The 24,880-nt window shown below is 47.3% G+C and overlaps 2 protein-coding genes across 4 annotated transcripts in view; both read right to left on the reverse strand.

Annotated features, from left to right (window-relative positions):
* The window catches only part of RAB44 (RAB44, member RAS oncogene family), a 36,215-nt gene extending 31,174 nt beyond the window's left edge, over window positions 1–5,041 (reverse strand). Inside the window, exons 1-3 of the mRNA XM_032804911.2 lie at window positions 4,685–5,041; window positions 3,541–3,598; window positions 625–826 (exon numbers count right to left, since the gene is read on the reverse strand). The gene's annotated coding sequence lies outside the window, so the exon portion shown is untranslated. The remainder of the gene's footprint in view (window positions 1–624; window positions 827–3,540; window positions 3,599–4,684) is intronic.
* A 2,736-nt stretch (window positions 5,042–7,777) lies between these two features.
* CDKN1A (cyclin dependent kinase inhibitor 1A) lies at window positions 7,778–16,191 on the reverse strand. Of its 3 annotated transcripts, none has more exons than XM_032804869.1 (3): window positions 16,102–16,191; window positions 10,385–10,810; window positions 7,778–9,714 (listed from the first exon to the last, which is right to left on the reverse strand). In XM_032804869.1, exons 2-3 carry the CDS (start codon window positions 10,800–10,802, stop codon window positions 9,665–9,667), a joined length of 468 nt encoding a protein of 155 aa, XP_032660760.1. In that variant the 5' UTR covers window positions 10,803–10,810; window positions 16,102–16,191; the 3' UTR covers window positions 7,778–9,664. The 3 variants fall into 3 exon arrangements, with proteins under 3 accessions (XP_032660760.1, XP_074921048.1, XP_032660758.1); XM_075064947.1 differs by lacking the exon at window positions 16,102–16,191 and adding an exon at window positions 13,864–14,803; XM_032804867.1 differs by lacking the exon at window positions 16,102–16,191 and having other exon boundaries at window positions 10,385–10,847.
* Between the last annotated feature and the right edge of the window lie 8,689 nt (window positions 16,192–24,880).

The raw sequence follows: 24,880 nt of genomic DNA on the forward strand, positions 1-24,880 counted from the left end.
GTGCCTAGTTCCCTTAGAAGCTTTTGAAAATCCCACCTAAATTGAGTGGGCCCAAGGTCACACATCAGGTGAGTGACAGAGCCAGGATTAGAACTGGAGATCCTCCCAAGCTCTTGTTTGTTTCTCCAGAGCATGCTGCCTCCTCGGTCTGGTCTTACTGAACTGTCCTGCACCGATACCTATCCACGGGAGAGAGGGGTGACAAGCAGAAAGGCAAGCTACCCTGACAACAAAGAGCACTCGTGAGGCATCCTGTTCAGCTAAAGAGCAGAGTGGGTTTGGGATCTCTCTGGTTGTTTCTTGGGTTTTTCAAGTAGCAAGACGTGCACTAACTCAGCCGCAGCAGTTAGATGACTGATTGCATTTGAGATGCTTGCATGAGCCCGTTAATATCAAGATCAAAACATTTCTACTAGGGGCCTGATTTTGGAAATGTTTGGCACCCCTGAAAAATCCAGCCCTGATTAAATCAAATTGGGAGCCCAGTTACACAAACTTTTTTTTAAGCAGCATGGAAGCAATTTCTTTGTGCAGAAGAGTAGATCAGTTCAGGATTTTGGAGCAGATTTGGGGCTAAATCCGCCTCAGGAATAAAAAAGCAACCAAGGTGTAAACTGCACTTACCTTTCAGCAGTGCCTCTGAGAGAGGGTTTCAGATGTTGCAAAGCGCAGGGCACCTTCTCTGAAGTGAGTTGGTTCCTTTATTTCTTGCGGTAAGTTGGCATAGTAAGTGCAGAGGAGGGGTGCTGCTTCTGTTGTTATGTTTCATCAACCTGGCTCGGGCATGATCTGACATTTTCTCTCTCTTGCTCAACTCACTTTTCCGCTGTTGGGTTAAATATAACAGTTAGAGTTCCCTGCGTTTCCTGTTCACGAAACATTGGTTTGTGACCTTAACATAAGAAGACAATATTTAAAGGGACACCGCTGATATAAAACATTGAGATAGGTTCCAGATTTTCCAAAAAGTTCTCAGCTCCTACGAGGAACAATTGAGAATCCCCCCACTTATAACAAAGGCAGCTGCTGCTGAACTTCTAAAATATCTGTCCCGTAGATTGTAAGTGCTGTGGGGCAGTGATGTGTCTTTTTCATATGCCTGTAAAGCTCCAAGCACACTTTTGGGTGCTATGTCAATCATTCTAATTTAAATGGCCTTTGCCTGTATTTTCAAACCCCCACAAAGTCCAAATGTTTTTGGCGCTGGGGTTTTGGTTCAGTGCCGTTCTACACTCTCTGGCTGGGAATTTCAAGGGCACACAAGGGAGGTTAGAAACAACCCTGACATTATAATCAAAGAGGTTGATAAAGGAGGTGCTGTTGTCATCATGAACAGGTCTGACTACCAAAAGGAGATTGCCAGACTACTCTCCAATACCAAATTTTACAGGCCACTTTCCTCAGATCCCACTGAGGAATATACTAAGGAACTGCACCATCTTCTCAGGACACTCCTTACACTAACACAGGAACAAATCAACATACCCTTAGAGCCCCAACCGGGGTTATTCTATCTACTACCCAAGATCCACAAACCTGGAAACACTGGACACTCCATCATCTCTGGAATTGGCACTCTCACTGAAGGACTGTCCAGATATGTGGACTCTCTACTCAGACCCTATGCCACCAACACTCCGTGACACCACTGATTTCCTGACTCCGGAACACCACTGATTTCCTGAGAAAACTACAATGCATGGTGAACTCTTCCAGAAAACACCATCCTAGCCACCAGCCGGATGTGGAGGCTCTCTACACAAACATCCCACACACAGAATGGAATACAAGCCATCAGGAACAGTGATCCCTGTATGCCCACAGCACAACTGGTTGCTGAGCTCTGTGACTTTACTCCACACACAATTATTCAAAATTGGTGACAATAAAGCCTCCAGACCAGTGGCACCCAACTAATGGAGCACCCGCATGGCCCCACAATATGCCACATTTTTATGGCTGACCTGGAACAATGCTTCCTCAGCTCTCGTCACATCACACATCCTCTCTACCCTAGAAAAACAAAAAAAAAAAAAAAAAAAAAAAAAAAAAAAAAAAAAAAAAAAAAAAAAGTACATGATGACATCTTCATCGATCTGGACCCATGGGAAGGAGACTCTGGAAGAATTCCACCATGAGCTTTCACCACCATCAACCTCAGCCTGGAACCAATCTACCACATGAGAGTCCACTTCCTAGACACCATGGTACGAATAAGTGATGGTCACATTAACACCACCTATACAACCACGAAAACCCACCAACCCACTATGCCTACTATGATGCCTCCATTTTCATCCTGGACACACCTACACAATCCATCGCCTACAGCCAAGCGCTGAGGTATAACTGCATTTGCCTCCAATCCCTCAGACAGAGACCGAAACACCTACAAGATCTTCACCAAGCACCTTCTCAAAACTACAATACCCCAATACGAGAAATAAGAAACAAATCACAGAGCCAGACGTGTACCCAGAAAGCCTCCTGCTGCAAGACAAGCCCCAAGAAAGAAACCAATAGAATTCCACTGGCCATCACCTACAGTCCTCAGCTATAAAACCTCTTCCAACACATCATCAGTTGATCTACAACCCATCCTGGACAACAATGACCAAATTTCACAGCCTTGGGAGCAGGCCAGTCCTCTCGCTCACAGACAACCTGCGTACCACCTTAAGCATATTCTCACCAAACAACCACACCAGCACCATAGTAAACTCTAACTCAGGAACATCCTGTGCAACAAACCTTGATGCCCAACTCTGCCCACATAGTTACACCAGCGACACCATCACAGGACCTAACCAGATCAGCCACACCATCACCGGTTCATTCACTCTACATCCACCAATGTAATATACGCCATCCATGTTGCCAGCAATGCCCCTCTGCTATGTCATTGGCCAAACTGGACATCCCACATGTAAAAGGATAAATGGACACAAGTCAGATATTAGGAATGGCAATATACAAAAACCTGTAGGAGAACTTCATCTCCCTGGACACACACATGTGACGTAGCGATAGCAAGTCTGCTCACAGACAAGTGCACAGGCACACACTTCAAAGAGAAACTGCTTAGCTTCAGTTAATTTGCAAATTTGACACCATCAGCTCAGGATTAAATAAAGACTGTGAATGGCTTGCCAACTACAAAACCAGTTTCTGCTCCCTTGGTTTTCACACCTCAACTGCTAGAAGAGGGCCTCATCCTCCCTGATTGAACTGACCTCATTATCTCGAGACCGATTCTGGCCTGCATATTTATACCTGCCTCTGGAAATTTCCACCACATGCATCTGACGAAGTGGGTATTCACCCACAAAAGCTTATGCTCCAATACGTCTGTTAGTCTATGGTGCCACAGGACTCTTTGTTGCTTTTTACAGATCCAAACTAACACAGCTACCCCTCTGATACTTGACAAGGGAGGCAGGCACTCTTTGAATCTGGAGCGACTAACTGCCTTAGGTTCTTTTGAAATTCCTCACCTGCCATTATTAACCTGAATTTAAAAAAATCTAATTTAGTTTTCACCTTTTGGGCTGTTCTTTGGGACAGTAGAATTCGTCTCTTTTGCTTCAGTTTCCCCGATCTAGTGCAGAGAAGTTTCAAGACTTAGATCAGTGGTTCTCAGCACAGGGTACACATACCCTTGAGGGTGCACAGAGGTTTTCCAGGGGGTACATCAACTCATCTTGATATTTGCCTAGTTTTACAACAGGCTACAAGCACTAGTGAAGTCAGTACAAACTAAGATTTCATACAATGACTTGTTTAAACTGCTCAATATACTATACGCTGAAATGTAAATACATTATTTATATTCTAGTTGATTTATTTTATAATTTATGGTAAAAATGAGAAAGTCAGCAATTTTTTAGTATTAGTGACTGTGACACTTCTGTATTTTTATGTCCGATTTTATAAGCAAGTACACCTCTACCCCGCTATAACGTGACCCAGTATAACACTGATTCGCATATAGCGCGGTAGCAGCGGGGTTCCGGCGGCATTTTAAAGGGTCTGGGGCTCCGGCTGCTGCGGGGAGCCCTGGGCCGTTTAAATCACCGCTGGAGCCCTGCCACCCCTGGGGCTGTGGCAGCGGGGCTCCACCAGCAATTTATAGGGCCCGGGGCTCCCCGCAATGGCTGGAGCCCAGAGCTCTTTAAATCATCGCCGGAGCCCTGCTGCCCCTACCCTGATATAACAGGGTTTCAGCTATAACACGGTAGAGTTTTTGGCTCCCCACGACCGTGTTATAGCAGGGTAGGGGTGTAGTTTAGTGAGGTGAAACTTGGGGTACACACGATAAATCAGCCTCCTGAAAGGGGTACAGTAGTCTGGAAAGGCTGCGAGCCATTGACTTAGATAATGTGTGTAAAGTACGTTGGAGAGAAAAGATAAGTGCTAAATATTATTTTATTCAGGGCTCAGAACTGAAGTGAAATGTCCAGTGCATGTTATGACTGTTAGATCAGAGATATTCATACTGAGCACTGATTCTTGCTCTCCAAAGCTGAGCTAACTGGAACATGAGCTTTGCACTGTCCTGCCTATGGGTGCTTTATGGGGGAGCTAAGCGTAAATGTCCCTAGGACCTTTGCACATAACTGGAAACATCCAACAGATCCTATCTTCCTCCCTGCTTAGGAGATCAAAGCCAAGCTTGTGCACTTACCCGTGAAGTGGTTTAATGTTAGAGATAGGGCGGGTAGCGTGTTCTCCACCTCCCAGGGCCTACCTCCAGCTGTAGAACCTACTTGGCAAGCAGCTTTGTTTGCTTGTGCATTGTTCTTAATGATAAGTTGCAGATAGTTCAAAATCTGGACAGCTGTTCCAGCTATGGGGCTCTTTGGGTCATTTGGAGAGAGGTCACGGAGGTGTGGGGAGGTGGAATGTTAGTGTGATGGCTGCACACAATGGGAGGATTGTGACATGTGGTCCTGTTCCTTGCTGTCTGATTTGCGGTGTTGTAAGTGCTAGACAGTGCAGCTGCTTCCTTCAGCAGGATTTACAGAAGGCTGCAGGATTTGTGAGAGAATCCTATCGATTAAGTTGGGCAGACAGCGTGGCACTTGTGGTTATCAGGAAATGGGACACCTGTATGAGAGGAGGTGAATTGTGACAACAGTCACATAATGCTTGCTGTGGCTCTTCTACAACAGATGAGTGGTTTCCAAGCATACATTGTAGCTAAGTGCCTCAAGAGCATGATGAAGATCCTGCTTAAATCGGTCTCCTGCTCCACCTCGCTGAAAGCGGTCTAACCTCCGTGCGGATCCTGTGTGATGGGGAAGAGCAGCTGAGGAAATGGGCCTGGCTCATTTTGAGACGGGTTTAGATCTCAGGGGATATTTATGTGCTCAGTATCTTTTCCTGCTGACAACCTGCAGGGAAGCAGTGACAGTCACTGGAAGGGTTGGACAGACTGACGTAGGAGGAAAGATTAAAAGGGCTAAATTTGTAGATTTTGGCTGAGGAACAGCTAAGGGATAGTATGACAATGCTCTGCAACTATTTGAAGGGTGTTGACACATTAGGAGAAGGAAGAATGATTTAGCCTGGTATACAGGGGTGTGAGTTAAGAAAGGCAAAGCTCCTAGCTAATGAGGTGTCTTAATCATGGAATATCAGAGTCGGAAGGGACCTCAGGAGGTCATCTAATCCAACCCCCTGCTTGAAGCAGGACTAATCTCCAGAAAGATTTTTGCCCCTCATCCCTAAATGGCCCCCTCAAGCATTGAGCTCACAATCCTGGGTTTAGCAGGCCAATGCTCAATCCACTAAACTATCCCTCCCCCAAGGAAGCAATCAAGCTCCATTGTTCTGTAGCAGCAGGGACTGGAGCTGAGTGAGTGACAGAAATGATCTATGGGCCCAGATCCTCTGCTGGTGTAAGTCCACACAGCTCCAGTGCAGTGAATGAGTCAGGCTGATTTATAGCAGCGAAGTTCATGGCGCATGCTCTTCATTGGCGCTCTGATGGAAAAGAGTGGTGTTGTAGAGTAGGATATCAGGGCTTGGTAGATTAGTTTTAAAGGAAGGAGGAGTGTTGTTTTCAGACTCAGTCATGCTAAGGAGCACTGAATAAGGTCTGTAAATTGTGATTGAGGGAGTCGAGTCTCAGAGCCTTCAGCGTCCTCAGCCTAACTGCAGCATTTACTAGGCAGCTAAGACCATGCTGCAAAGTGTATCTCCTACTTATGTGGTCCTACACTACCTCAGCCCATGTCTACACCACAAAATTAAGTTGAACCAACTTACATCGGTAAACAGCTACCATAATAATGACGTAATTTGTGTGTGTGTTGGCTATGCACATCCTCCCCCGGAGTGCTTGTATTTATTGTACTGTCTTGAGTGGGGGATTGTGGAATGGCTCCTGAAATCCAGTAGAAGTCAACATAGGTAACACAGTAACATTACATCAACATAACTGCACTGGCCTTGACTCTACACCTCTCATGAAGCTGGAGTTATCAGTGTAGGGGAGCAGTTACATCAACAGGAGTGACATTCAAGTGTAGACACTGTGACATTCTGTATCTTGGGGGAGCACCCTATAACCCCCATATTCCTCATTTACATAGGATTGTGATCTTGCATATAAAGCATGCCTTGTAAGGTATTGGGGAAAGGTTATAATCTGCTGAAAGTCATTTCTCTATCGGTATATGTATATCATTAATGCATATGAAGTTATGAGAATTTTGTATGGCTGTCACTAAAACATATTGTAAGTTGGAGACTCAGCCAGATATTAGTTCCCCAGAGGCAACAACAAGGAAAGCAACAAATGCCAGGCAGACTGTCAAACAACCCATCAACAGCTGTTGTCCAGCAAGGGAGCTACAATTCAGTGACAGACCTGCATGAGGCCACAGCAGGGGAATTGCTCAACCTTGTCTGGAGACTCAGCAATGCACACCCAGACTTGCCTGGACTTATGTTCTACAAGCACATGGACTTAGCGTATAAGAGACACAGTGGCCACATGCTGGGCCTTTCTCCTTCACCCACCTATGCTGCAAGCAACAAGGACACTCTAAAGACTCCAACTGAGGGGACTGGCCCAGATTTCAAGGGTGAAATCTGTGTACTATAAACTGCAATATCCAGTGGGGTGAGAAAAACTGCTTAATCTAATAGGACTGAGTTTAGACAGCGTGCTTACATTTTATTTTGGTAATTAAACTGACTTTTTGCCTATCATTTAAAATCAATCTTTTTTAGTAAATAAATTTGTTTTACTGGTTATCTTTGAGTTTGCCTGACATGAATGGTAAATATGCTCAGGTTTGCAAAGGCTGGTGTATGTCCACTTTCCATTGATGAAGTGGTGAACCAATTAATAAATTTGCACTGGTCATCTTGAGCAGTACAAGATGGTATATTCCTGAGATACTGTGTAAGGGGGATTTGGCTGGTGCCTTTCCCTATGCGATTCATGAGCGACTCTGGGAGCATTCATGCAATCTAGCTGAGTGTTGGGTCTCCACACGTGGTTGTGCTGAGAGATCACAGTGCCCATGAGCCAGAGCAGTGTTATTATCTCCATTGTTCAGACGGGGGCCGGGGACCCACAGAGACCAAGGGCCTGCCCACGTCACACATACATAGCGAAGCTAGGAACTGAACCCAGATCTCTCATGTCCAGGCTCACAGCTGAACCATCCTTCATGCAGATAGTGACAGTGCATTAATAGCATACTTGGTTCTGAAGTTACTCCCACTCTTCAGAGCAGGCAAAGAAGACAGGTGACAAGCCAGCTTCATTTATACACAATGTGTTTATTCATAATAAAGTTACATTTTTAAACTAGATTTTTTCCCAATAAATGCAGCAGCATCTTTTTTATAGATACAAGTATTAGTGCTGAAAGTTTGCCGGCGTTACCCTGAACGCAAAGTGCAGCAAGGATGGGGGTGTGAAGGGATCTGTTCTGTCCAGGTTTAGAAGTCTAACTCCATGAGCAGAGGGGCTGAACCCATCACAGAAAAAGTGCCTGAGAATTTCTGATGTTTCTTGAGACCATCTTGAACAGTGAGACTGCAGCCTTTGTGGACAGACAATGCAGCCATGAAAACCAGCAGCAGGAGCCATGAGGACTTGGCCTCTAACACATGAGGACCACATGCAGTGAGTTTAACTGCAGAAGCTGTGACACGATCCACCACATAATGAGGGAGACAAGCAGCTAACCCTCCTGCTGGAGGGGGAAGTGGGAAGGGAATTAGCCCTGCTGTACTGAGTGGTGCTACAACTCTACTGTAGAAAATCACAAAGTCTACCAATTGCTGTGTAGCTAGATCCCCCACAGAGCATGCCCTGGAATAGCCTAGTGGCAGGAGCTAGTGGTGTATTATGACAAGAGCAGGGGGAACTAAAGGTGAGTCTTATGAGACAAATTCTGCCCTTAGGCTAGTGCTGAAGGTAGCCAATACAGCAATCGGGCCTGGGCATAACCAGGTGGCATCAGTAGTCTGTTTCCACTCAAGGGTGTATCAAGCAGCTTTACAAGTAGTAAATTGGACTGGCTTGTATTAGCAAAGGAGATGTCTAACCTGTCAGAATCCCCCATCCAACTCCTACTACCAGCCTCCCTATAACGCAGAAGAACCACCCAAGAGATGGAGCTACAAATTATTCCTTTCCTCAAGTCAGCAAGCAGAGGGCAAAGTTTAAAATGCCAAGCAGAACTTGATCTGAGCTAGCCAGGGAGAAAGCTGGCTGTATCATCTGGTCACCCAGCTAAGCATCCACTCCCTGCTCATTCAGGTAGGCCCTGCAGTCAGGAATGCTTATTTTATGGGCAATATGCATCTCGTTTCCCACCTCCACCCTAAGCATTCCTTTTCAGGAAGCCCCAGCTTGAGACAGATACCCTTCTATCAATGCAGGCCTGCTGCACTCACAACTTACTCTTGCCCAGGCAGATGGAGAGTGTTGATGCTGCCCAGGAGCAGGAGCAAGGCTTTAGAAGACCACGTACATAAGCATCCCATGGCCACGAGGATCAGTTGCCGTGGGCCGGAGCCTCAGCTAGGGAGTTATGTTTCTTTACACTTGACTTCAGTGGAAGTACAACACTTTACAGCAGCTCAGGGTCTAGGCCCATCTCTCCTCCACTCACCCCTTTTACCCTGTGGTCCTAAGGGCAAGGGTGTAGAGCTGGTCAGGGGGTTGAGACTTAGCCCTCTCATTCCTACCTCTTCTTGTAGAGTGTCTCACTGGCCCATGGTGAAGGCTCAATTTTCAGCATTTATCATTCCCTCTTCAAGGCCTACGAAAGGAGGTAATCAAATGTTCCACATCTATTTTAAATAAAGCCTTTACAATACACATTGCACACAAGTGGATCCTTAGACACCTAGCCCTATTCATAAATACAACACTAAACTCTACATCACTTCATAATAGACAGATCCAGAAGGCAGCTTATACAGTACACTGCAGACGGAGGCTTGTAACTAAGTCTTCCTGCCGCTAAGTCCTGCCACAGACTTTATTCAGCCCCTAAGACAACCCTTCCACAGACTTCAAGAGAAACTGTCTTCCTAGAGGGCTGCAGAGGGCCAGTAGGGTTAGTAGTTGAAGACACAGCCTGATGACCATGCCCCAGCCAAGAAGCACACAGAAGCAGCTTGTGCTGTAGCATCACGGATTTGGCTTGCAAGGGACAATCCTCCGCTTCGAACTGTAGAAATCTGGAGGGAGAGGGAAAAAAAAAAAAAAAAGGAGACTACTGAGCTTGTTCTCAAGTGAGAGTGTGAATGACCCCTTCCAATAAACTGGCTCGAGGAGCTTTATGAGCAATAAACATCTGTTTTGGCAAGAGTAATCTGGAGTCATGCTTCAGATTGTCTGGCTGATAGTGAGAAAAGGCTCATCTGTGCAGGGTTTTATCAAGTTCCCTTTGGCTATCTGGTTGAATGGCAGTGGGATGCTGGCTTCATTTTTATTATCTGCTCCAGTCTTGTGATTTATTGACCTGAGATCTGGGAAATCTGATTTGGATTCCCAGCTCTGCCACCCTGTGTGATGTCATTTGAGATTCCTTTCCCCAGCTGTACAGCAAGCAGAGAATACTGGCCTCCCTGCCACTGTAAGCTCTCCAGGGTAGAGATTGCCTCTTACGACACTACCTGCTTTCTTTACACCTACTGCGGTGAGATCCTGAGCTCAGCTGGAGCCTCAGGGCACACTGCAACACTGAACAGGTGAACTGACAATAAGCGCCTATGCCTGCAGTGACAGGTACCCTATGCCACCCCAGAGATATGAGTGGACTGGTCAAGCTGCCACTGACATTGTCTCTTGCTCTGATAGCCATTGGGGTACTTGTGAACTAGGGGCAGGACAAGCATTTATACTTACCTTTTATGCTGGTCTGCTTTCGTTTCAGGTGCCGTGGGGAGCTGGCCTTGCAAGACTCCGAGCCCATCTGTACTGTTTCACTTGAGAGGGCCACGTTAAGATCCTTTGTAGAAATATTAAGTACTGGAGAGCTCTGGTTCTTCTCCCCACCATTACCTTTGGAGTGGCTCGGGTCTGGGGAAGGCAGGCAAGCAGGAGACACATCAGGATAGAGGACTCTCTCCCACTTGAACTTGCCCTCCAGTGGTGTTTCCGTCTCAAAGTCAAAATTCCACCTGTATTGAGCTTCTTCCAGATGTTTCCTCATCAAATCCTGCAAGTCATTCTGGAGTTGCTCATGATCCACCTGGCCAAAGAGGTTTCGGCAGAGCTTCCTGTTGCAGGGGGTCTGCCGCATGTTACTCTGTGAAAGAGGCATGTTTCCAGCTGGAAGGAAAATGAGCAACATATGGTTACTGAGCTGCAGTGCAAGTGGATCAATAGTTAGGCTACTGAGTGAATTAGTAAATGATCAGAGGTCCATGGGGTTCAGGCATCTCCTGGGACATGCATGCCAGTGTAATCCATGAGAGGAGCATGCACTTGTCTCCCTCTTGTGTCTGGTTTACATGAGGGTTGAACCTGCTATGGCTTCCTAGCTATAGGACTTAACCCTTGAGCTCAAGGGGTAAGGGCTGTTCCATCTAGTACTCAAAGTCCTAGGTTCAAACCCTGCAGCTCAATAAGAGATATTACCTCACTCACCTTCTCTCTCTAATACCCTAGGACTGACACTGCTACAACAGTACTGGATCTCAGCTTGGAGGACATTTAAAAATCAGAATAGGATCTGAATTTAGGTTTGCACGCGACAGATTCATGTGAGAGCAGCTGGCAAAGCCAACAGGAGATATTAGGTGAATTTCTTAAATCCCCCAAGTACCAGAACACAGTGGCAAGGTGCAAGGAACTATGCTTTGAACAAGCTGCATAGAACAAATTCCAAGCTTGTCCATTTTGATAATCCCTTATCGGTAAAACTGTTGGATAGCCATTGATAAGACCCTGCTTTATAGATGGGGGCAAAGAGGAGCCACGCTTGGTCTGTAAACAGGAGATGCACCTAAGTGGTAAAGAAAGTTGCCAACTGCCAACAAAAACCCCAAAAGGGTTCTAACCTCCTGCCCTCCCCCTGATGTGGGCATGCAAGGTTATAAGGAATCCCTTCACAGCTTGTAATTATGTAAGGAGGCTTGTTTAAAAGGGCAGGTGATATTTTAAAAGCATTTCATCTAAATTTGAGACCATGAATTTATTCCCATAGGGCCTGATGGTCAGATATGCAGAGCACTTGCAGCTTCTACTTACTGCAGTGGCAACAGAGGCAGCTCAGCACAAAACATCCAGCCCACATTGGACAGAGGGCAGTCACAATAGGCCCATGAGCAGAAAGCTAGAGCCAAGTCAGTTATTAGCAGTTGAACTGGGCAAAAATTTTAGCCAAAGTTTGTGCCAGAAAAAATAATAATAATAATGCAGATTTGCATCAACCAAAACAATTCAGGAATTTGACAGTTTTGCTAAATAGTTTGAAAAAGGAGATTATGAAAATCTAAACATCGAGTTTGAGGTTTACTTTGCATTTTTGTTGGTTTATAACAGTAATCATGTTGTGGGTTGAACAAAGTGTTTCATTCAACCCAAAATGAATTTGATTCCAGTAATGCAAGAGAGAAAAAAAGTTATTTTCACCACTTTAATTAGCAGTGAACTGTTTGCTCAACTCTGCCCGCACACAATCCTTTGGCAGCAACAATTTAGCCTTTATGCTATTAGTCTGGGAGATATTTAGGCACCACGACAGCTAAAGGCCACATTTGGCTTGTATGTCTTGAACCTTAACCTTTAATAGCCTCAGTGCCTATAATATTCTATTGATCCAGCTTGTCCTGTTCATGCCTTTTCACCCAGAGAGGAAGAGGCTGAGAGATTAAAAATAGAACTCAACCTTCATATCTCCTGACAGTTCACACCCTTGTAAACAGTTCAATGGAATGACATCATCATGAGTCAGTCAAGTTCCAGCATGTCCAAACAAGCCCTGGCAGGTAACAAGTTTCAACTAGCTGCTGCATATGAAAGCAAACACCCACACCCATGAAAATGCTCCATATCTCAGGAGTGGGCATTCTAAACACCTACCACTGACTTAAACTGGAGCCTAAGGCCTGGTCTACAGTAGAAAGTGAGGTTGGTTTAACTGCATCAGTCATGGATGTGAAAAATCCACACCCCTGAGCAGCATAGTTAAACAGACTTAGGTCCTCATATAGACAGTGTTAGGTCAACACGAGAATTGTTTTGTCAGCCTACCTACGGCCTCTCAGGAAGAGCCTCTCCCATCAGCATAGGTATTGTCTATACTGAAGTGCTACAGCAGACAAGCCTGCAACTACTCAGCACCTCACAGGATCAGCATGCCACAGAACTGCACAACCTCATGTTAAGACTAATGCTTCATCCTCCGCTCCTGATTGTGTGTGTTGGAAGCCACTGAGTGCTGACGACATATGGCTGGTCTTTACTTTTAATTTCCTGAATAGTCTGTTTGATGACCTGAAGAACCATTGAAGTCATTTTCATTTCCTTTCACACAATAAAGCTTTCTTGTAAGGTCACAAGAAATTCTGCTACAGAACCCTGCAGACTTGAACAAGCAGCTGATACAGGGCAATGTTTGTGGTCACCAGTGGGTGCCAGGGCAGTGCTGATCCAACTATGCAACTCTTGGCAACCGCCTCAGGTAAGCAAAAGGCAGCTTGTCACTGCTCTGCTCATCCTGAACCCTCTAAGAAACAGGGGTCATTGTTTCCCTAAGCCAGTTTCTTACAGGTGACAGGATCTCAACAGGAAATTAAGTCAAGTGCTGAGATCAAGTCAATTGCACTCAGAGTACAGGGAGCCTGCTGCCTGACCTGAGCAAGTCACCTGCTCTGCCTTGTGTCCCAAAGTGACATGAGAGACTGGCCTAGCACAAGGAGCATAGAGGGAGGTTTAATTACAGTAAGGTTTTGGGGATCCTTTGAAGAGCACACTATGTTCAAGCTAAACATCCACATCTTCAGCCATGTCAGGATTTTTGCTTCAAGACAGAGAGGGGATCCTGGAAGCAAGTGAACTTGACAGCAGGATTTTTGGGCTCAATGCAGCCCCTTCCTTTCCCAGCTTGGGTGTATGGGAAGAAAATTCCAGGGGCAAAAACAGCAGCAGCAAGGGGACAAGCTTTATAGTCCATCTGTCTGCAGCCCATTTATTGCTGATCTCTGGAACAATCTGGGGCTTGGTCTCATTAATATTGCAGTTTCTAAGCAAAGCATGTCTGGAGAGGGAGGAAGTGGAACTATTCTGGGTTATTTGCAGGCTTAACTTTCCTTTCTTTGAGCTCTATGGCTCCTGTCAACCATCTTAATCTAGATTACAATAAACGAAAGTAGCTTTACCTGCATAGCCACGTTAAGCAATAACTGGGATGCCAGAGGCAGATTTTTACACCAGACGCAAGTGTTCAGTTTATTAACAGTGTACCACTTTGTCCGCCAGGGGGTGTTCGTCACCCAGGAATAAACGTCTTCCCAGCCCTCACTACAGTAGCCTCCTGGAGTTTCCATTTCTTGTAAAGTGAGGGATTATTTGCAATCAGAGTGAAACCTAAGGAGCAGCGGGAGCCAGCCCGCCAGAATGACATCCTGGGACAGGCTGAGTGACATGTCTAGGGGCAGCTGGGATTACATCATCTTGGACCAGCCAAGCAGCCGATGAGTACAGCAGGTGATGAATAATATTGTGAAATATCCCGTTAGAGACAGGCCCTCAATCCACAAACAGCATTTGCACCTTTCATCCTGTTACACGCCCTGGACCCTGCTGCAAGGTTGTTTTTTTTTTAGTTGCTGTCAGACCCCCGGGGATCCTTACTAGTGCTTGAACAAGCTGCACAGAGAAGCGAGTACTTCATCTATGAAAGTGCTGTCCAACTGTTCAAAACGAACTCAAGCAGATGCAAACTGGATGGCTGAGCAGAGGACAACTTGGCCATCCCTACAGCTAACTGGGCCGCTTCCGCTGCTGTTCCGTCGGGCTGTGCAGCTTGCAGCAGCCAGTGGCCAGCAGAGACTCAGGCAGCTCTTATCAGCCTGATCCTTCTGTTCTTAGGAAGTGCCCGAGGACACGGAGTTCCAGCGGAGCGCGACAGTCCCCGATCAGGGCGGTGCTGACGCAGCCACTCAGCCGGGCTGGGAGTGGCTTTGCCCAGCGCGCTCCCTGCCCGGTGGGTTGGTACATGGCTCTTCCTGGACGTGTTTAGACCAAAGCTTCAGGGAAGTCCCAGCCCGACGTGCGCTTGGAAATGACTCGCGAGCCCGTGCAATAGGGCAGGTTTCTTACATCACAGCGAGCGTGTGACTATTACTAACCGCCGGCCGCCCAGACATGCCCAGGCAGCGCCCAGCTCCATTGGCCAGCCCGGGCTGGCGACTCCGCAGCGCCCCCCTCTGTCGGGCCCGGCGAACGCTCACTTCCCCGGCCGGGCCGGGCGTTCCTACCCGCTGGCGTCATGTATTTGAGTGTCACACGCCACGGCACCACGTCCAATCGCCCGCCCGCCCGCTCCTGACACCCCCGGCAGCCAGCCCTACCGCCGGGGCCGCGGCTTCCGCAGCCCCCTCTGGCCGCGATGCGCTCCGCGCCCCCAAAGCGAAACGGCTCCCCACCGGGCAGCCCCGGCGGGCTCCAGGATGGGCTGGGGGAGATCTGGGAGCTGGGGAGATCGGTTGTCTGTGCCACTGATGACGGCGGCCATATGGCCCGAGGGTCTAATCCAACATGCGCCACACTCGCCCCTTCCCCGAGGCTTCGCCTCGCTGCGCTACGGAAGGAGACGTGTAAACCCAAATGACAGCTCGCGTGTGCGCGCTCCCAGATCGGCCTGGCCGGACTAGTGGCCGGGGGTCCCTAGCAAGGGGCGCCCCCAGCTCTAGCGGTACAGGGGTATTGGGAATCCCAGCCCTTCTAGTACAGAGACTGCCCCGGTTCCCAGCCCAACGGCACGTTAAGGGCACCGCTCCGGGGATCTTTGCATCCTCCGTGAGCGACTAGCAGAGGGACCAACCCACCGATCGGTGGGGCGCGAGAGGGGGCGGCTCCCCAGCAAGCGAAACCGATAGAGCCAGAGCAGCTCGGGATGGAGGAGGAAGACATCCCCGCCGGCAGCCGGGAGGGAGAGACCGGCAGCCTCTGCCCACGGGGGAAGCGGGATCTCTGCTCAGCCTCGCTTCTCTGGAAGCCCCCCAGCGACCCCGGTTGGTGCGGGGCAGCAGCAGCAGGCGGCTCCCGGTCGGGCTCTCTCTGGCTGGGCTTAGCCTAGGGCACCCCAGAGAGGGGCGCCTCCAACTCCCTTTAGCTAAGGGCCTGAGCCCGCGCAGGTGTCGAGAAGCGGGGTGGGACCCTCAGTACCTGGGGGCCACGGAGCAGTTAAGTCGCCTTCTCTCTCGTCGGCCCGGAACGGGGCTCCCCATCGAGGTGGGGGGGCGGCACTGATCGTGCGCGAATCCACCCTCCAGAGGGGGCGAGGAGACCCGGGGACAGATACCTGGCGGGAGAGGGGAAGTGATACATGGACCCGCCCCAAAAGGGCACGGGGACAAAGACACGCTCAATGCCCCGGTCGCAGCCCCTCTCACCTCGCGTCCAGTCACCGCCTCCCAGCGCTGCTGCTGCTGCTGCTGTAGCGTCTCTCGAAACCTCCAGCAGCTGCTCTGAGCCCTACGCCCGTCTGCCCGCCTGATATAGCGGGGCGGAGCTCCGCCCCCGGCCCTCCCCACCTGCCCAGCACAGCTGAGCTCACCCCCCGCGCTGCCCCGGGCCGATCTCTGCTGCCCAGCTCCTTAGCCCTGGGCTGGAGGGAGCCTGGCTGCCCTTCGCGCTGGCGATGCGGCGACCTGCTCCGCTGGGGGCGGAATTAACCCCCGCGGTCCGCTCCGCCCAGAGCTCTGCGCCTATGGGCGCGGGAGAAGCACCTGGACCGCTCGGGTCAGGTGCCATCGGGCGGCGGAGCAGCCGCTACCCTAGAAGGGAGGGTCCCGATCCCATTGCCAGTTCCCTAGACCAGCCAGTGTATCCCTACCACAGGCTGTTCCAAGCCACCGGATTACAGGTGAGCTGCCCGACAAACCCTGGCTCCGCTGATGTAACCTCTTTGGCAAATCCGGCCATTGGGTTTGTTAACCCTGTCTCCGATGGCTGGTTACCTATCATTTGTGATTTCAGATCTACCGTCTTTATAGTTCACTAGTAAGAACTTCAGGCCAGACTTTGCTCTTAACAACAGTGGTGCTGCCCACTGACCTCCCTGGGGCTTCACTGGTTTGGGGGGTGGGGGCGGGATTGAAAATTGATTCCTGTAATAGGATTTCCATACAAGAGCAGACCATCCGTCCATTTACTTCAGTCCCCTACTTTTAGCAGTGGCTACCATATCTGCTGCTTCAGACCAAAGCCAGAAAGCAGCTACCCAGATTCTCAAGGGTATGTCGGCACCTAACTCCCATTACAATTAATGGAAATTAGGCTCTTAAATACCTTTGGAACATCTGGGGCCATGCTCCTAACCAGATGCCTAATGTTGCATATTGGGGAGGAAGGAAGAGGGCAGGAGAAAGATTCCTTCCTGATCTCTGCAGTGATCAGATTATATCCTGAAGCATGTTTTGGCTTCCCCGAATCAGGGCTTGTCCACACTGGGTCATTAGCCATGGTGTAGCTGCATCACTGCAAACCCATTGTGTAAATGCAGGGTAAACTCACTGGTGCAACTTAATTTTCACACCCGTGCACTGTCTGCATTGGTGGCTTGCAGCAGTGCAGCTTCAAGTGAGGCCAGCAGCATTCAACGTCTATTTTGTGGTCTCTTTTGAATCAGAAGTGTAGGTACGTGCTAAAGCATCCATCTAATCTTCTGTTTTCAGGGTGCTTGGCCCCCATTGTGCCAGCTAAAATCAGGGGGAGCTGTCAGTGTTCTGCACTTCTGAAAATCAGGCCTGCGGTGTGCAGCTGATTGATGGATTTAACCCCTGCCACAATGCAAAGTTCCTAGATCTGCAGATTTCAGGCTGGCCTGGTTTAATAGAGAATATGTTTGGGCGTGTTCTGCTGGAGACTGTCTTATGACACAGGGCAGATCTCTCTCCTACAAGTCCCCTTACACAGGATGCAAACGCATCCAGGGAGCATGAAATCAGCTGAAAGATGTTATCATCTATGGCACAGAGATAGGCCCTGAAAAGCTGTGATCAGGTGGTGAACTTTCCAAAGTTCAGGGGCTATTTAAACGAAGGGTTTTAGATTGATTCTAGCTTTAATGTTGCAGTGACTAAAGCTTACCCGTGGCAATTTAGTGAACAAACCCAGCTGTCTGGCATGCTCTTATTAGGGTGACCAAATGTCTCGATTTTATGGGGACAATCCCAATTTTTTTTTCTTATATAGGCTCCTATTACACCCACACCCACACACCCTCCCTGTCCCGATTTTTCACATTTGCTGCCTTATCATTAGCTCTTATTAATCTGCCCGACTCTGATTTTTCAATTCATGTATTTTAATTAATTTTGAAAGCAACGGCTATAAATGTACCTTGTGTTTTGCCAGCCACATAATTCAGAGAGAGGCTTTACAGCCAGAATGGCCTTTACTTTAGATGGAGAACAGCAGCCACCAAGAGAAAGAACAACACTGAAGTCTCCACCATAACTTAGAGAACACAGTGTGTCTCCTCTGACTATATTGAGCTGTGAAAACAAAATGGCTGCCAACCCTGCATGCAAGGAGTGGATTTAGAAACTGCAAGGTCTGTTACTCAGAAAGCAAAAGCATAACCATTTCATAGATAAGAGTGACACAGTTTATCATCTGTATGCCATTTGCAATTATTAACACTTAGCACAGTGGCTAGCTCCTTTAAGAAGATGCACCTGTGGTGGTTTACCTGCTGCTCAACTGGGCCTTATAAAGGAGGAGGCTGCAATAGAGAGTTAGAAGGTTATAAAAGGGGTTGAGACACCAGGAGAAACAAGATTCTAGCCAGGTAGGGCAGGAAGTGGCCTGCTAAAAGCAGAAAACTGAGTTAGTCTGTGGACTTTATTTTGGACATTGAGTTCTGTTTATATTAATAACACCAACTCTAGGGAGGGGTGTTTGCACAGTGTGAAGGCTGAGGAGATCTAAAAGAAAGGACACTGAGGTAAGGCACTACGGAGTTACTGCTGTCTATAAAGAGGTGCTTGGAAGGTGGCTGATGTTGCTATATCACTGTAGATAAAGAACAGCTACCAAAAAGTATTTAACTAAATAGCTCTTTTTTTTTTTAAAGGTACAAAAATAAAGAGAATGGAATAATCATCCCTGGTGAAATTTAAAGTGGGTTTATCAGTGTAGCAGATGAAAGACAAGACTTCTGTACAACATGCACAGTTAATCTGTGGAACTCATTGCGACAAAAATTGCATTGAGGCCCAGAATGCAGGATTCAAACAAGCATGAGACTTCCTGCTTAAGGGCATACATAAACCCGTCGGTTACTAACGTAGCTAGGAAGAGGCTTTCCCTCTGGGTAAGCTATTCCATAATTGTCAGCTGTGGAGATTATACCTGGTTCTGAAGAATGTGATGCTGGCTGCTGTCAGAGACAGGATACTGGACAGACCATGGGTCTGATGCAGTCTGACACTTCTTATGGTTCTGTATTAAACCAAATGGCAGCTATTTCATTAGAAGGTATTGGAGCAATGATTCCCTTTCATCTGTGCAAGACTCTCTATGACACAGCTACATTGTGGCTAATGACTTCACAAATCATATTCTGGGAACTACTCGTTCTGATTCTGTAGCTGCGGAATTTACCCCTGGCCTGGGTCCCCAAGGAAAACGGTTCCCTTGTTATGCCCAGCTCTCGCTCTGCCAAACAGAGCAGGGAGATTGTGCTGGTGGGGAGAGGCAGGGGCATGCATTCTGTGGGATTCTAATTCTCTCCTTAGTACCCCTGGATGCTACATGCTACCACTGGATACTTCCTGGTGCAGAAGATTCAGCAGCAGTGGCATATGCATGGGGAACATTGAGAATCAGAAACCCTTAGGGCATTGACTGTTACAGTAGCAGCTGTGGTTTTTATTTTCCTATTGATATAATGAAAATCTGGCCAGACCTCATTGTCAGAGGTGTGAAGCACCCTCAGCTCCTGCTGACCCCAGTGGACAGTGGAGCTGCCTAGCACCTCCGCAGATCAGCTCATAAGGAGAGAAGACCTGCTGTCTGGCTAACCACAGAACAGGCTGCAAGGATCCCCAGTCATAGGTCCCAAAGCCTTCTTGCCATCATAGAAGAATAACCCAGGAAGGACTTTTCTTTAAAAGGCCCAGTAACCCAGCAGAACGGTTAGCACACAGGAGAGGCGAAGAGAAGAATGTGCTGATTTTGACAATGCTTTTCAGATCTTTGCGGCTTACATAGGGCTTGGGGTCAGATTTTTTAATGGAACTGGGGCCCAGATCCTCAAAGGTATTTTAGGCTCCCCTTGAAATCAGTGGGAATTTGTTGCCTAAATACCTTCTGAGGCTCTGGGCCTCAGCCCCCACAACTGAGGGCAGATTTTCCAAAGTGCCCGGGAACAAAGTGCTCCCCAAACTTGAGTTCAATGCTGCGTTTAACCATGGGCTGAAGTATCCTCTTCTTTCTGGCTCATTAAATTACTGTGTACTGCTAAACTGCTATGCTCCCCACCAGAGGTGGCCGAGAGGTGAAGGGGTTTATAGCTGTAGTTATTAGTTGCTGCTTGTAAAAATGTTTTGGTGTCTTCTAGGATCTTACTCTCACCTCTGTCCCAGCTTTCTTTGTGGATGCTGTCTCTAGAGAGAGATGAATTTTAAGAGCAGAAAAATTTATGATCATCTAGTCTGATCTCCTGCATGACACAGGCCAGAAATTCCCCCCCAGTGATTCCTGCACTCATCTTTTAAGAGCTTCATAGTTCAAGGCCAGAAGGGACCATTAGATTATCTCATCTGACTTCCTGTATATCACAGACCCCATTAAATTTCACCTACATTCCCCTCTGTTGATCCCACTACCATATCTTGATCTAAGCATATCTTCCTGTTTTGATTTGAAGACTCCAAGAGATGGAGAATCCACCACGTCCCTTGTAATTAAAGGGGTCCTAGCCATATCCCCACATCTATGGGATTTGAATGACTCTCAGAAGCGACAGACACAACTCTGAGCTGCTTATCCCATGAGCTCTCCCTGACGTTCTACATATCTTTATAGCCCCCTTTCCCACTGTCACTGGTGGTTACTTTGCTGAGTTATATAGAGACTGTCTGCTCAGAGGGGCAGGGATGTAGCTGTCTGCATGTAGCCACATCTTACAATTTTTTATCATGAGCCTCTTACTAACTGGTGCCCCGGGAGTCCAATGGTTGTATGAGAATTTCTTTTTTTCATTTTAAAAAAGAAAGTTTCCAGCGTTCCTGTCTTGGGAGAAACATTTGAAAATATGACCCCTGAAAGCTCAGAAGGCCCAAAACCTCCAAACCTGTAAATTTATTGTTTAAGATCTCATGATTTTTAATCTTGACTCATGATTCTGGGGGGACTAAACTATGATTTTTGGATGCTTGGTGTTGGCACCAATGTTATATAAAGAGCAATCATATTACTTCTTTGACAGATGTTTTTCTTTACGCTCTGTGTTCGTTACTCTAACACGTATTTAGTCTCAAGCTGATCAGGTTATGGAAGGCAGTGTCTCTTGCACCACAGTGTCCGTGAGTCACCTGCTGCTCATCAGTGAGACAGTGTTGGACTCACAGCAGAGTCTAGCTGTAAAACATGCCTGAACTTATTTCCTCCAAGTCCAGTTTCATTCCCTTCCAGGAACATGTGTGACAGGCTCCCAAACACCTCACTGGGCAGCGTGGACGGGAGTCCCAGGAATGCTGGACTTCCATTCGAAATTGACTTAGATCCAGATTTGAAACATAAGGCAGAGGGGCTTTAAAAGAGGGAGAGAGGCTTAGGGCTGTAAAATTCACATGAAGGTTCCAGACACCCTGAGATTCAGTTGGTTTGGGGCTAGGATTTTTGTTCAGCCCCTCTCTGGTAAAGAGAGAAGCCAGGTCTATGCTAGAATTGCTTTGCAGATCTCCCTATACCATTATAATATACTGGCAAAATGAGCCCACTGTGGATGCAACTATACCAGCAAAACTTGTGCTTTTGCCAGCCTAGCTTATTCCAGCCCCCCTGAGAGAAACCTGATAGGTATAACTGCATCTGCATTGGGGGCTTTGGCTGGCATAGCTCTGCCAGTCGCTAATCACACCCCTGGCTGACCTAGCTATGCTGGCAGAAGTCTGTATTTTAGACCTGGCCATGCAGGCTGGAGTCTCTTCTGCTTTGCACCTTGTGGAGTTATTTGCCTCTGTGCAAAGTAGGGGTAACACTCTCCTGGGCCAGAATTGAAGGCCATATCCTCAGCTGGCGTAAATCAGTGTAACTCAGTTTAAGCAACTGGACCAACACCAGCATAAGTGGAGAGAGAATCTGGTCCCTAGTGTCTTAGGGGTGGTGATATTGGATGGAAGGCAGAGAGAAGAATCACACCCTTTGTCTTAGGTCCCATCTGAACTGTAGCAATGACTATTTTTAAGCTTGCATGTACATACGTGTCTGTACATTTAAGGACTTTAAGGCTGATTTTTGCCTGAATACAAGATAAATCCTGCCTACACTGAATATGAACACTAACTGATCCTCAAGTCCTCTTCTGCTTTTCTCAATGGGAGTTTCTCTTGAGTGAGGATTGCAGGATCGGGCCCTCATCTCCAAAGCAGGGTGCAGAAAAGGCACTTTTTCTTTTTTTTGCATTCGATTACTTAAGGACCTGATCCTGTAAAAAGCTCTGTTTCCATGCTCAGCAGCTTATAGGATTCATACCTCTCTCTAGTAACAGCAGGAGGCTGGCTGTTTTTTTTCCCTGAAACGGACTGTACTTGGCAGAATATAGTTGTGGTCCAGTTTGCCATTCCCCTGCATCTTTTCATCCCTCGTGCCTGTACAAAATAGGTGTAAAATACGACCAGATCAGATGGGCAGTGTCAAACATCTACTTTGCACAGGTATAAATGGCTGCACAAGGGGCCAAACCATGAATATTCGGGCTCTTAAAATCTGTTCAGCAAGATTGAAAATCTCCAACATTTTCCATTCTTGTGGCTAATGAGCTTTTGTTTTTGCTTTTTTTAACGTAGGAAATGCGAACACTCTTAATGAAACTCTCATGCTCCAGCAAAAGCCTTAAATGAATCCAGTGTTCGGCTGAATGGCATTTATAGCTGAGCAAAGAATGTTTTCCCATCAGCTCTTTGAAGTGCCCTATTAAGTGATTTTATACTAATAGGATTTTCCCAGGAAAGAAAGACACGAATGACAAAACGCTGAATGCTTGATTAACTCTGCCCCTAAAAGAACTTGGATCATGGTAATTGACTCTTTCCCTGCCATATTCAGCCATTGTTTGCTCTATTTATGAAGGCATGTTGATGAGACACCAAACCCAGTAGAGTGTAAACAGAATCCTGCCAAGCACAGATGGTTGTGTGAGGCATTCTCTAAAGCAAGGCCTTTGGGTTACTGGAAATATTGCTGGATCCAGAGAGTCTGGAGTAAGAATTGTTCATTTCATTTGCCGCCTAACTCATTTCCACCCAAGATTGGTTTTGAGGCTCATTCATAGTCATTAACATAATTGCTTCAGGAACTGTCCAGTGGGAGCTACGGAGACTCTTTGGCTGGTAGAAAAGAACCTCGTTGTTACGAGGTCCTGAAATCAGGCTGCAGGAAGTACCTGCAGGGTTTTAATGTTTTATTTTGATTTTACTAATTCATACCGTTTGCCACAGTCAGAGAGAAAGCCATGCCTATGCAAAATGCCCTGCACCTGCCTGAGGCACCTGCTGTGGGAGTGGCAGCTGGGATCAGATGTCTGAAGACATTTTGCAACTGTTCAAAGGCTCAATGTCTTTGCCTCCAGATCACTGCCAAAGCTTTATGGGCCTGCTACAGGGTGACTGGTCCCTTCAAGAGGGAGTGGGATCCAGTGCACCTGTGACTGATTACCCACTGCCCAGTTGGGCTTAAGGGAGAAGGTATCTGGGCCTTATAAAGAGAGAGACACATCAGCAGGGGAAGGATAGCCACTGACCTCTCAGCCTAGAGATGAAATGGGAGAAGACTGGGAGGGTGTGGGAGAGACTGAGCTACAGCAGGACTCCAGGGCAGAAGGTGTTTCCTGCAAAGTAGGGTGGGGAAGGATGAAATTTGGACTTTATTTTGATTGGAACAGTTTATGATGATAAACCCGTGTTCTGTGTGGCTTTTTTAAGGAGCCCAAGAAGGGAAATGAAAGCAGGCCAATGAAGAGACAACCCAGGCTCGGAGGAGGCACTCATGCGCCCAGTTACAGGGGTCACTCTGGCCTGGTGCTAAGCGCCCTCAGACACACCTGAATCAAGAGAAGTTGAAAGTGCTCAGCACTTCCTAGGTTTGGGCCCCAAAACACAGGTCTGGGACCTGGTTCTGACACCAGTGTTAATCCATCTAAACCGATGGATCTACTTTGGATTTACTCCAGTGTAACTGACAGGAGGCAGCCTTTGGAGCACAACGGGCGAAAAAATTCTACTGTTCAAAAACTGAAACGAAATGAAAATTTCCGATAAAAATACTTTGTCTAAAATGAAAATTGTTTTTATCAACCCTCTTTTTTTTTTTTTTTTTTTTTTGGGCAGGAAAAGTTTTCAGTCAAAAAAATAAAATGCCACTCCGCTCTACTCATCCACTTTCCTGTGTCCTAACCACATTGGGGGCGGGGGGGGGTGAGGTACTTTCATTTCCATCTCCCTTTTAGTGCTGGGCCTCTGGGCTGGGCCTGTGTCCAATGGTTTTTGTTTTAGCTTTGTTGATCTGACTGTTAAGAATGAGTTTAGACCCACTAAGTTGATTTCACGCAGCTTCATTGAACAGCCATTAGAGGGCGAGAACTTTTTGGTCACGGGTCTGGATTTACAAAGGTCTTTAGAAAATAAGTTAGGTGCCTCAAATTGAAGGCCCATGGGAGTTAAGTTCCTGATCTGTCTAGGCCCCTTGGTAAATCCCACTAGACACTTTTCTGCATCTTTAGGCACCTAAATGCCTTTGTAAATTTGGCCTGAACTCACCTGGACTGAATTTGAACTGACCACCCAGACACTGGCACACCTTTTTTTAACTTAATGTGATCTCCTCATCCATAAAATAGAGTGCATTTAAAAAATAAAGCCCTCCCACCCCATACCTCTGCGGGGTAAGGGACTGCATGTGCTTGAAACTTCTGGGCCCAAGGCTGCCACCCTTACTTGCTAC

The sequence above is a fragment of the Chelonoidis abingdonii genome, chromosome 4 (genome assembly GCF_003597395.2).
Source record: "Chelonoidis abingdonii isolate Lonesome George chromosome 4, CheloAbing_2.0, whole genome shotgun sequence".
NCBI lineage: Eukaryota > Metazoa > Chordata > Testudines > Testudinidae > Chelonoidis > Chelonoidis abingdonii.